The sequence below is a fragment of the Myotis nattereri genome, assembly GCF_964212035.1.
Source record: "Myotis nattereri genome assembly, chromosome: 1".
Classification (NCBI taxonomy): domain Eukaryota; kingdom Metazoa; phylum Chordata; class Mammalia; order Chiroptera; family Vespertilionidae; genus Myotis; species Myotis nattereri.
The window spans coordinates 9,614,213-9,626,813 of NC_138075.1; the positions used below are offsets into that span (position 1 = coordinate 9,614,213).

General features: G+C 42.0%; 1 protein-coding gene across 4 annotated transcripts in view; it reads left to right on the top strand.

Moving 5' to 3' along the window:
- Positions 1-12,601, top strand: part of UNC79 (unc-79 homolog, NALCN channel complex subunit) — a 226,455-nt gene that overhangs the window by 145,294 nt on the left and 68,560 nt on the right. For all 4 annotated transcript variants that reach the window (XM_081097313.1, XM_081097312.1, XM_081097314.1 and 1 more), the window contains 5 exons: positions 2,304-2,486; positions 3,083-3,245; positions 5,727-5,876; positions 6,478-7,695; positions 11,239-11,346. In XM_081097313.1, the coding sequence (XP_080953439.1) occupies positions 2,304-2,486; positions 3,083-3,245; positions 5,727-5,876; positions 6,478-7,695; positions 11,239-11,346 (1,822 nt within the window). The remainder of the gene's footprint in view (positions 1-2,303; positions 2,487-3,082; positions 3,246-5,726; positions 5,877-6,477; positions 7,696-11,238; positions 11,347-12,601) is intronic.

The window sequence follows — 12,601 nt, forward strand, 5'->3', positions numbered from 1 at the left end:
TTAACCATTTTTAAGTGTACAATTCTGTGTCATTAAGTACATTCACTTAGTTATGTAACTACCACCACTATCCATCTCCAGAACTTTTCCATCATTCTAACCTAAAACTCTACCCAGTGAACAATAAGGCAGTGCGGGATCTTTATTTGTGGGTGCTTTTTTTTTCTTTTCCTTTTAAAATTATCGAATTTATTGGGGTGACACTGGTCAACAAAATTATATAGGTTTCAGGTGTACAATTCTATAATACATCATCTGTGTAATTGTATTGTGTGTTCACCACTGCAAGTCAAGTCTCCTTCCATCACCATTTATCCCCCCTTTACCCTCTTATACCTCCTCCAACCCCCTTTCCCTCTGATAATCATCATACTTCTTTTTCTTTTTAAAAAATCCTTTTCCTTTTTGGCTTCAAGTGGAGGGTTGAATTAATCATACAACTTACTTCATGTCACATCACCATTATTGGCTATTCCATGTTTGCTATTTCTAACTGCTGTACCGCATGCTATGGTGTACATCTGCCATGCTTTAACTATCCATTCCCCCATGATGGACACTCATATTGCTCCCAACTCCTTCCTACCCCAAACCGCTCAGCAATGGACATCCTTGTACATGCACCTTATCCACTAATGTGGGAATTCCTTTGAGATATGATCCAAGAGCAGAATTAAGGGATTGTGGGGTATCTTGTGTGCCTAATTTGACCAGTGCAACAAATATGACTCTCCAGAATGACTGCACAGTCTGCAAAGGGTATAGGACTTGGGGAATAATGGACACGAATTTCAGCTCTGCCACTGTTACTAACTCTATGGCCTTAGGCATCTTCTGCTTGTTTGCCCATTGATAACAGACTTTTTTTTGAAAGATTAGAGACAACATATTGCAAAGCACCTTGCTCAGTGCCTGCCTCATGCTAGGAACTCAGTGACGGTAGCTGTTATCAATGAGCTCAAATAGATTGTAAAATAATGAACACAGATAAGCAGAGTGGGAGCAGTAGGTATGTAGTTGTCTGTTGCTGATGCTGATAATTAGATGGACCACCACTAACTCAGCTGTCTGTGTTGAAGGAGAGTGCACCATTTCAGCCACCAAGCTCTCCCTTCTCTTTTCCCTCCTTCCTTCCCTCCCCTGCTTTTCCCTTTCTAAATCCATGTTATACATATTCATTTTAGAAATATAACCAATAAGGTAAAATACAAATCTCAAAAAAACCCATGACAAATAACTAACATTTTGGTATTATCACTGGCTCCAAATTTACACACATATATCAAATACATACATACATATATGTGTATATGTATGTATATACATGCACATTTTAATAACAATAAGATCATGTTATACATATTAATATATGTATGTCTATCCTTTAAAAATATGTTTTTATTGATTTTAGAGAGAGAAGAAGGGAAAGAGAGAGAGAGAGAGAGAGAGAGAGAGAGAGAGAGAAAGAGAGAGAAACATCAATCGGCTGCCTCTTGCATGCCCACATGTGCCCTGACCCAGACCCAGAATTGAACTGGTGGCCTCCCAGTGCATAACACGATGCTCTACCAACTTAGCCACACTGGCCAGGGCTGTATGTGTAAACTTTCGAAATGTAAAATATATTACAGAATTCATATAAGGTAAATAAGTTTGTATCATATCCTATTAATGTCTACATAGTAGTCTGCTGTCATAAAAACAATCTTTTATTAACTAGTTCCATAATGTTGGAGATGTAGGTTTGTGTTCAGCTGGGGCTGGCTATAATGCTGAATATTTTTATGCATACATCTTGGAACACTTGTCTGATTATTTCCTTAGGATATATTTAATTGCTGTGCTAGAGGCTATGTGCTTTTTTTACTTCTGAATACATGTTATTAAATTGCTCTCTTCAAAGTTTGTATTAAGTAATATACTGTTTCCAGAAAAGTAATATACTGTGTCTGAGAATGTCCATTTCTCCACATGATTTCCCATACTAGGTGTTTTGATTGATTCTAAGTTTTATTCTACTTAATAGTTTAATAGGACATTTTAATAGATAAAATTTTATTTTAATAGATAAATAGATTATTAGACAATTGAGTTGATTAAAACTATTTTAATAGACGAGGTTTTAAAAAAAATTTCCTGTGAGGTTGGACTTTCCTCCTTTATGCGTAGGGGCCATCACTATTAATATTTTGTGAGATGCCTGTTAAATATTTTGCCTGTGTTCGATGGTTCAAATTTTTCCTTTTGGCTTGTAAGTGTTCTTTATAGTTTTCCTTCAGTTATTAATTTCTTTCCTATTTCAGGTTATGGACTATAACATTAATTTGGGAAAACACCTTCTCCCCTTGGTGGTTCAGGTGCTCAAATACTGCTCTTGTCCTCAACTACGGCATTATTTCCAACAGCCCCCTCGCTGTTCCCTCTGGTCCCTAAAGCCTCACATCCGGCAGATGTGGCTGAAGGCCTTGCTTGTCATCCTGTACAAGGTGAATTGCTGTCGTTGCTTCTTTTTTGGGTGGAATGATTCTCTTGGTGAGGAGAACACTTAAGAGGCCTATATTGAAAATGTCGTAGGACACTCATTTGACCTTCAGAAGAAGAATTGTCACGTACAGTTAGTGCTGAGAAGCAAAGCGCTATCGGAATGGAACTAGAAATGGAGGCCGTGTCAGTGTCTTCTCTTGAAAATGTTTAAAATAAAAAAAGATGAATTGTAGGACTTCGATCAACCACCTCTATTTCTGACCAGAATCTCCTATTTTATCTCATTAATATATATTCATTTTTATGCCAGAAAACAAGGAAAGTATTTAAAATTGTATTCATAGACCATATGTTTATGGCAAATAATTTTGTTGAAAGGAATTGTAACTGGGAGCTGGCATGCATTGCTGTCTGTGGTTCGGTGCAAGAGGCAGGGAATAAGGGCATGCATGATAAGGATTTATGTTTTTGCCTATCTATATTTTTCTCCCCCCCCCCCAAAAAAAAAATGCTGAGGAAACTATCTAGCAAGATCAAGTGGAAAACTTACCCTTCAAAATAACCATGTATCTATTTCTCCCTTTGTTTTGTTGTGCAGTATCCATATCGGGACTGTGACATCAGCAAGGTCCTGCTGCACCTGATCCACATAACAGTCAATACACTCAATGCACAGTATCATAGCTGCAAGCCCCATGCCGCAGCAGGCCCTTTGTACAGTGACAACAGCAACATAAGCAGATACAGCGAGAAAGAAAAAGGTACTTCACACGTCTCAATTCTATCCTAAACTGAGTTTGAATACGTAAAACATTCCGGACAGTGTTTCTCTTAGGAGGCAGAAGGGGGCCCTCAGGTGTCATTCTGGAGTCAAAAAATCACTTACTGCTTCATTAATTTTCCAACTCTCCCATGAATGTTGCTGCCTTAATTTTTAAAATGAAAGAGAAAGAATTAATGTGCTTCTGAAATCCGTTTCATAAGAAATAGTGTTTGGTAAAGATTGCCTGCTGATTGGTTAGAGACCTCTATGGGCCTTTTCCTGCGTGACGGAAACGCCTTGCTTTGGTCTGTGAGGTCATTCTTGGCCGGCGCTTAGTAGAGGCATGTAATCTTGTTGCTCTCTCGTTTGCTTCTGAACTTTGTGCTCACAGACTTGAATGGAGTCTGCATTTGCTGACATGCTTTTTGTCGCCGCCTTATTCAGTAAGAATTGATTTAAGGCAACTGGAATGAAATACTTTTGCTCCATAGGTTTACGTTAACTCCGATATTGACTTTTTATATTGATAGCTTTTCCACAAAGGAGTAGAATAAAACTCTAGAGTAAAATTATAGCCTGAAGAACCAAGGTGTTTATCTTTAGTGCATGTCACGGGGCGACTAGACTTGTAAAAGGTGACATCATCTAATCCAATCCTGGGAGAAAGCCAAGTGTCCCCCGACCCTTTGGTGTGTTACAGAGTGGTGTTAATGGAGTCTGACTTGGTTGAGTGCTCTGAAGATATCTCACTAGGATGGGTTGGAGCCAGCATTCCATTATGGTTTATTGCTGCAAGGCCTGAGTCTAGGCTGGCTACAGATGGATCTCAGAGTCCTAAGTTATTTAGCTCTGGTATCAATCAGACCCTTTCTGAAGAATATCTTACCTACCAGTTTAGGTCCTAGTTTCTGGGAAATTGGGTGGATCCAGTTACACTAGGGATGTCCTCAATGTGGGCTCAGTGTTTGGACCCGTCCCAGGTGACCCTTTCTAGATGGGAGATGCCATCCTGAAGCCTTTCTTCTCGATTATTCAGTATAATTGAGAATTATTTCGCAGCTATATAATGGCAATTGCATAACTCTTTCCTCAAAAACCTGCATTTTAAAAGGAGTATGTTTTTATTAAGGAAATAAAACAATAAAACAGGTCACTGTTGCCTCTTCTCAAGACACAGGAGTTTGATTGGCTTTCTCATCTTTGTGGAAGTTTACTGGTAGTTTTGTACCCATTTTAATGGTTAACATTTATTTTTTTTATTTGACCAAAAGGATCACTATTCTTGGTTTATCTAACATCTACTGCTTCAAATTTCACTTACTTATAGACTCTTGTGTATGAGGACAGGATCAAAACTTAACTCTGTATTTGTACTACCCTTATGCTCAAGAAAGCTTAAATAACCTTAATCGCATCTGAGCCTCATTTTGTCACATAGGTAGATGACAATATAGGCCAGATGCTGTGATTTCAGTGATATTCAGCTCCAACAGTAGGTTGATCCCATTTATCCTGGTATTAAGTCCACTTTTGTAGCCTTTTCTCTTGCTGCTTTGAACATGGCTTTGGCCTTTCCAAAGCATGGAAGGACATTTGAAATTAAGTGAACTTTATGGGTGCAACATAGCAACCCTTTCCTTATTTATTCATTTTTGTGTTTCTCTTTGATTTAAAATTGGCCAAATGGGGACAGAAGAAGACATAGAAAAACGCTTGACAGGCATTCTAGTGACCAATTTATTTAGGGGGCCTCAGGCTGATGAGCCAAAGATTTTTCCTGGGATTCACTGTAGTTACACAGGACAAACTCCTCAGAGAAGAGTCTTTACGAGGGGGAAATGTTACTTTCTGTTTTCTTTTTCCTTTGTTTACTCTTTTAGCCCATAATCATTTGTGGAGCTTTTAAGACGGCCAGTGGCTTTTCTAAGCTTTTTCTGTGTGTTGTGTGTGTCATTACCAAATGTAGAGTACAGTATTTTGCATTCACAAAGTATAAGGTGCATGTGCTGTTAGGCTGTGTCTATGCCAGTTCTCAAATCCCAAGAAGGCATATATTTTTGGAAAGAGTGAGAACCACTCATTTTGCTTAATTTTCTTTTGCCAAATTAGCCTGAAAATTCACCCAAGGCAGGGCGGTCAAGCAGTATCCCAGACTCCTGACACCTATGTACTATCTGGTTTTCAGTGCGTTGGGGAAGCTTCTGCATGAGGCTCTACTGCAACATTGAAATGTCTCTCTTGAAAATGCTGCCCATTGTCTCCTGGAAAATGAGGGGCAACCTTGTATAGCAGGTTGCTCTGTTCAACATATGGATGACATGATGCCTGGATGAAATACAAGCCATGGCTAGACGTGGGCTGGCGTAGAAACCACCCCAGGCTTGGCTCTGTGTAATGTTTTCATTGAAATGCTTGTGTAGACACAGCCTAAGAGAGAATAACCTCTTAAGTGTAATTTTGACTTTCTCTCCCCAATTAGAAGAAGATAGTGTTTTTGATGAATCTGATATTCATGATACACCTACTGGACCCTGCAATAAAGAGTCTCAAACTTTTTTTGCAAGATTGAAAAGGATAGGCGGCAGCAAAATGGTGAAATATCAGCCGGTTGAGATGAATGTACAGAGAAGTATGAATTTTTTCCTCTTAGTAATTTTATGCAGAAATGTTGTACTCTACTGTTTGTTTGGGGTAAAAGCTTAATTTTATTATGTTACTACACATTTTAATACCGTTGATTTTATATATATGTATGCAAAAACAGTATATATATATATATATATATACACGCACATTTATATATATATGTGAATTGACAGATACCTCATTAACGTCATGACTGTGCTAGAGGGCCATTGCTTGATTTGATTTTTTGCAAAACGTTTGTTTCTCTTCCACACAATTTGAATACAGTTTCCTAGATCAGCCTCAGCCAAAGCGATCCCCTCTCCTGTACAAATGAGCAGAGCTGAGGGATTTTTCTGAAGCCTGATTTTGGAAATATAAATCTTAAACTGCCATTGTGGGTGCTCTCATTCCAAGGGTTTCTGGTTTTTGAAATTAGAATGAACCTTACAAAAACTTGGTCAGAAAGTCAGTTTTGCCTTCTGGTGGAGCTGGGATTGTGATGATGATCTATGCCAACTGTATGCCCACGTATGAGGGTTGGGGAAAGAAGCAATGGTGAAATCTCCCCATAAAATAGTACTAGCTTTTTCTGTTTCAATCAGGTGAAATAGAGCTGGCTGAATATAGAGAAACGGGTGCATTACAAGACAGCATTCTCCACTGTGTGAGAGAAGAAAGCATTCAGAAAAAAAAGCTGCGCTCTTTAAAACAAAAATCTCTTGATATAGGGAACGCAGACTCCCTGTTGTTTACATTAGACGAGCACCGTAGGAAGTCCTGCATAGACCGGTGTGACGTAGATAAGCCCCCCGCCCAGGCTGCTTACGTCACGCACAAACAGCATGACCACGGACGGCCCCGACAGAATTCTGCTACCAGGCGGAGCAATATTGAGGTCCCCGAGAACCCCGCCGTGGGCGGTTTTCAGGAAAGGCGGAGGCCCGTGATCCCAGAGGTCAGGTTGAACTGCATGGAGACGTTTGAGGTCAAAGCTGATTCGCCAAGAAAGCCTGCTCCTAAGGAGGACTTAGATCTGATCGATCTGTCCTCAGACTCAGCCTCTGGGCCTGAGAAGCAGTCTATGCACTCCACCTCCGACAGCGACTCCCTCGTGTTTGAACCGCTGCCCCCTCTCCGAATAGTAGAGAGCGACGAAGAGGAGGCGGCGGGCCAGGGAAATGACGGTGCTGCTGGCCAAAATGCTGCCTCCTCGCCCTCCATGCCCAGCCGCCCCTCGGCCCTCAGCCTGAGCACAGCGCCTCTCGTGCAAGTAAGTGTGGAGGACTGTTCCCAAGGCTTCTCCTCCAAGGACTCAGGAACTCACCAGCCAGCGGGGGACAAGGACTTCCGGTTCCTAGCCCTGGGGGACCCCGCAGACCCTGGAGACCTAGCGAGGCCGGGGGAGCTGCAAGAGCTGCCTGGGGGCAGCCCGCTCACGCTGAAACAAAAACGAGACCTCCTTCAGAAGTCATCTGCTGTCCCCGCCGTGTCACTGGACGAGACCCTGGAGCCTGGCATCGAAGAAGAGGCGCCGGGGGGGCTGATGCCAAGCTCAGGGGCAAAGACTGTCCTCCTCCAAGTCCCTGAAGATGCCGAGAGTCCGATGGAAAGCGAGAAGCCCGACACCAGCGCCGAATCCGATACCGAACAGAATCCCGAGAGGAAGGTCGAAGAGGAGGGAGGCGAGGAGTCGGAATTTAAGATTCAGATCGTTCCCCGGCAGAGGAAGCAGCGGAAGATCGCGGTCAGCGCCATCCAGAGAGAGTACCTGGACATCTCCTTCAGCGTCCTGGACAAACTGGGAGAACAGAAGGATCCAGGTGAGGTCCTGCCTCTTCTTCCAGCCTCGCATTCAAGTGTGTGCATCTTACTGGGTAGGGTCTTGGCTTGGACTGTGCATACATTTTTAATCTTTTTTAAAAAAATTATTTTTATTGATTTCAGAGAGGAAGGGAGAGGGAGAGAGAGACAGAAACATCAATGATAAGAGAGAGTCATTGATTGGTTGTCTCCTGCACGCCCCTTACTGGGGATAGAGCCTGCAACCCGGGCATGTGCCCTGACCGGGAATCGAACGGTGACTTCCTGGTTCATAGGCTGGCGCTCAACCACTGAGCCACGCCAGCCGGGCATAAATTCTTAACCTTATATGGTCAGGGAGTGACATTATAATTGTTTCATAATCACTCCAAATCCTTCCGGCCTAGCTGCACGTGTTGGATTCAGATGTGGTTTTATTGGCTCCATAAATGTTCCCGTATCTGTTGTTTCTAAACTCTTCAGTGAATTCTTGACCATCCTTGGCAATTAGAGGCAATGCTTAATTCATATGAAGATACTCCAAACATCATTTTAGTCTTCCTCAATCAGCAAAAGCCATTAATGTGAACTCTTTTTGCCCCCGCCCCCGCTCCCTCCCCCCCCCCCCCCTACTTTAGTGAGCTGTGATATAGTCCAAAGGAGGAACAAATACGAAGGTCTGAAATAAAGCAAAAAGTGCTTAGAATAATGAAGAATTGACTGTATACTCATTTAGGGCCTTCAGTTGATTATATATTTTAAACAATATCAGCAATCTGGTGGACATTGTGTCCCCTCAAGAACAACAACAACAAAAAAGTCCAGTTATCACCGAGACCCTAATCCGTGGTCACACATGGTGGTGAAGTTGTCACAGCACAGGGATTTCCTGCCTCAAGTGCCATTTCTTGTGTTTCCTTGGAGACACCGTTTCTAAGAAAGATAACTTGCAAAAGTGGCGAGCAGGTAGCCCGGCTAAAACACAGTCTGCCGTAGTATTGCCGTGCTACTGATCGGCCGCTTCCTCATGTCTCAACTCAGATCTTTTAAAAAAAGGAATGGAATTGGTCAGGGCTGATTATCTTATTAAATTCCTAGGCTCTAATGCAGCGATTCTCAACCTGTGGGCCGCGACCCCTTTGGGGGTCGAACGACCCTTTCACAGGGGTCGCCTAAGACCATCGGAAAACACATATATAATTACATATTGTTTTTGTGATTAATCACTATGCTTTAATTATGTTCAATTTGTAACAATGAAATTGGGGGTCACCACAACATGAGGAACTGTATTAAAGGGTCGCGGCATTAGGAAGGTTGAGGACCCCTGCTCTAGAGCATTGAGAACTGGCAGAGAGCTCAGAGACCTCGCTTTCTGTAAGAGGACTCTGCCCCCCCCCCCCCCCCCCCCCCCTGCAGAAGGTGATGGGCCTTGCTGCAGGTCACACAGCCAGGTGGTGGCAGTGCCGGGCCTAGTCCCTCGATTCTAGTCCTGCTTCTCCCACTGCTCCATACACAAAGCCACTCCTTTGAGGATGGGCTCAGCTCTTTTATTTGCCCGGGTATTTCCTGAGGTTTCTGACTGTTCTCTACCTCATAGGACAGAGCTGTGTACCTCAAAGGTACTCTGTGAAAATCTGTTGAGTGAACGTTAGGGTATTTGAGAAAGGGCATGCGCCAGCCAGGCAGGGGAAGGGAAAGACCTGGTACTGACCAGAAAGTTTCCGAAGGTTTCTAGGGAAACTGGAGCAGCTTTTTATTGTTGGGAGCCAGGGAAGTTTCTGCATATAGATGGAGGACGGCATTGCCTAGAAGCTGTAGAGGTCTATAGGGTAGGTATATCGGAGACTATAGAACAGTGGTTCTCAACCTTCTGGCCCTATAAATGCAGTTCCTCATGTTGTGACCCAACCATAAAATTATTTTCGTTGCTACTTCATAACTGTGATGTTGCTACTGTTATAAATCGTAATGTAAATATCTGATATGCAGGATGGTCTTAAGCGACCCCTGTGAAAGGGTCGTTCGACCGCCAAAGGGGTCGAGACCCACAGGTTGAGAACTGCTGCTATGGAAGGTCTGTGGGGTGGGCGTGTATGATATATAGGTTGCAGGTATGTTGTGTGTGTATGTGTGTTTCTTTCTTTATTCATCCTTATGTTAGATTGTTCCCTGGGATACTAAGGAGAAAGTTGGTTTTATATTAATATACTTGTTCCTAGAATAAGAAGGAAGTATCTGACAATTACAATAGTGTCTTTAAACATTTTATAATGTATATTGTACAGTCATATAATTTTATATCTGTAGTGTCCCACCTCCCACAGACATACAGATCTCCTCGCCTTCCTTGCTGGGTGTTGGATGGAGACCCACGCTCTCACCTAGGATCTGTTTTACTTTTATTTCTGACAGTTTTGTAAGTTTGGTGGTCATCCAGCAACAGAATAGCATCTGCTTGCTTACGTTGTATATATTATGGCGTTTTGCTCTGTGGCAAGAAAAAACGATTGAGCATAGTAAAAGGATGCGACCGAGACATGACTAAGCTTAAGAACTCGAGGCCATTTAGGGTGGGCATCGCTGACCTGCAGTACAGAGTCACGAAAGCACATAGTGGCGACTCCGAGGTGCTCTCTGTGTCCAGTAGTTAGTGCTGCTGCAGGTGGCAGGGAGGTTTGTAAGAAATTTTAGGAGGCTTGCTACAATAAACTATTAAACTTTTCAAAAGCTTTTAAAAGATAATCTTTACCTAGAGTAACGTGGAGTACCTTTCTCCCATTAGATTACTAAGACAATACCGTATGCAGAAAATATTTCACCTTGGATACATTTGTCAAGTAGAAGAAGCAAACAATACAGTCTGTTTCTTGCTCAATTAATAACATATAAGATCTGAGTTAACATTATTTCATGTTCAATCCAGTCTCTGCCCCTACATTAGATATGGTTTAGCAAAGTTATAGACAAGTAAATAGGAAATTACATTATAGTGTTTTAGGTTAGGGAGAGATTAAGGACAGGGTGCTCTGGAATTACATAAGAGTGTTGCCTGACCCAGTTTTTTGTTTGTTTGTTTGTATTTGGGGGGTCGGGGAGGGGTCTCAAAAACCATCCTGAAGGGGAAGTTTTCTGTGTAAATTGAGATGTAAATGATGAGTAGGAAAATGCCAGAAAAGGTGGAGTGGTGGAATGATATAGATAGAATGAACTGTAAGCGAGTTTAGGTATTAGATGGAAAGAAATTCAGTCTGGAAGGTGAAGGGACCTGCTCAGGGACGGGCAGTGTGAGCATGTGAGGCTTAGTTTTGTCCTTGTGCTGTCATTGATCTCCGAGAGGCCTAGCTACAGATGCAGAGTGTAAATCGCAAGCAGTTCTCCATGAAACTTTGGATGTAATTCCATTAAAATAATTAGTAGGGTCAGAAAGTATATAACGGTATATAATGGGTATATAAGTAGAATGAGTGTATTAGGCAAGAGGGGAAAGTATACAGAAAAGGTTCTATCTAGAATTTGTTTTAATCAGTGTCCTGAGTTTTAAATACTATTTATGCTTGCAGATCCCTCTACTAAAGGACTTTCTACGTTGGAAATGCCACGAGAATCCTCGTCCGCCCCTACCCTAGAAGCAGGTGTGCCAGAAACAAGCAGCCATTCCTCGATATCAAGTAAGATTTCTTCTGCATTGATTTTGGAACATTATCTGCTACCTTATTTTCAATTTTCACACACTTGGTTTTCTTTTTTTAGTGTTGTGTTAGCTTCCTAGGTGACACTATGCTGTATGTTCTCAGAGACCCTGAGGCACGGGCTCACCTTTGCCAACATCTCAAGTGTTTGATAAATCAGTATGGTTACTGATGGACCAAGAATTCTCATTTGTTAAGGAATAATCACTGAATTTCATCATTCAATAAAATAATAATTACATATTACAAGCCTAAACATAAAACATGGAATGGATTTTGGGACAAGTGGAAAGCATTATGCATGGCGGAATTTTACATGGAACATTTTAGTTTGAATTCCCTCCATCATTAACCAAGTTTTATCTGGGTTATCATAAAATAGATGTATTGGATATCTCATGATCCCAACATCATGGTGGAATCAAGTCCTTTAGACCAGGAAATAAAAATGGCCTGAAATTTTTACAAGATCTCTAAGAGGCAACTATTTGGAAACTGCCTTCAGTTGTTGGGTCCTAGATTTTGTCATGAGGAGCTTGAGGTCTGTTGAGGTGAGGGTAAGGGTGTCCACCTGGCTCAGTGGAGGCAAGTAAGAGACTTTCGAATAGGAAATTGTCTGCAGGAATCAGATGCAAACAGGCGCAAATTCTGCAAACTCTGGTCCCGTGTGCTGGTATTGTCTGTGTTCTATGTGGACGCTGCCCGGGGAGCTGGTTAATTTTCATCTGACTCTCTTGAAATGAGGATGATTCTGAAAAACCAGATAACAATCTTAACTTAAATGCTGGACTGGTAGTACGGAACCACATCATCATCTTCATCGTTCATTCATTCATGCTTTCATTCATTCAGCAACTAGTTATTAAGGGTCTGCTGGGTGCAGGCACTGTGCTTGGCACTGGGGATCAGATGTGAATAAATAGACATCCCTTCTCCTCAAGGAGTTCACGGTCATATTAGTGAAGCACTAAGAGCAGCACTGATGTAACATCTGTCATGTGCCGAGTGGTTTACACATGTTGTGGTCTTATTCAGTCCTTACATTAGCATTGCATGGCAGAAGTTATTGACCCCGTTTTATAGATTAAGAAACAGGTTCAGAGAGGCTAAATGACTTGCCTGAAGTCACACAGCTAGTAAGTGGTAGAGACAGGAATTGGTGCCACGTCTGTTTGACTTTTCAAGCTCATGCTCTTTTTAGTATACTGTGCTGACTTAAAATACTTCACAATCA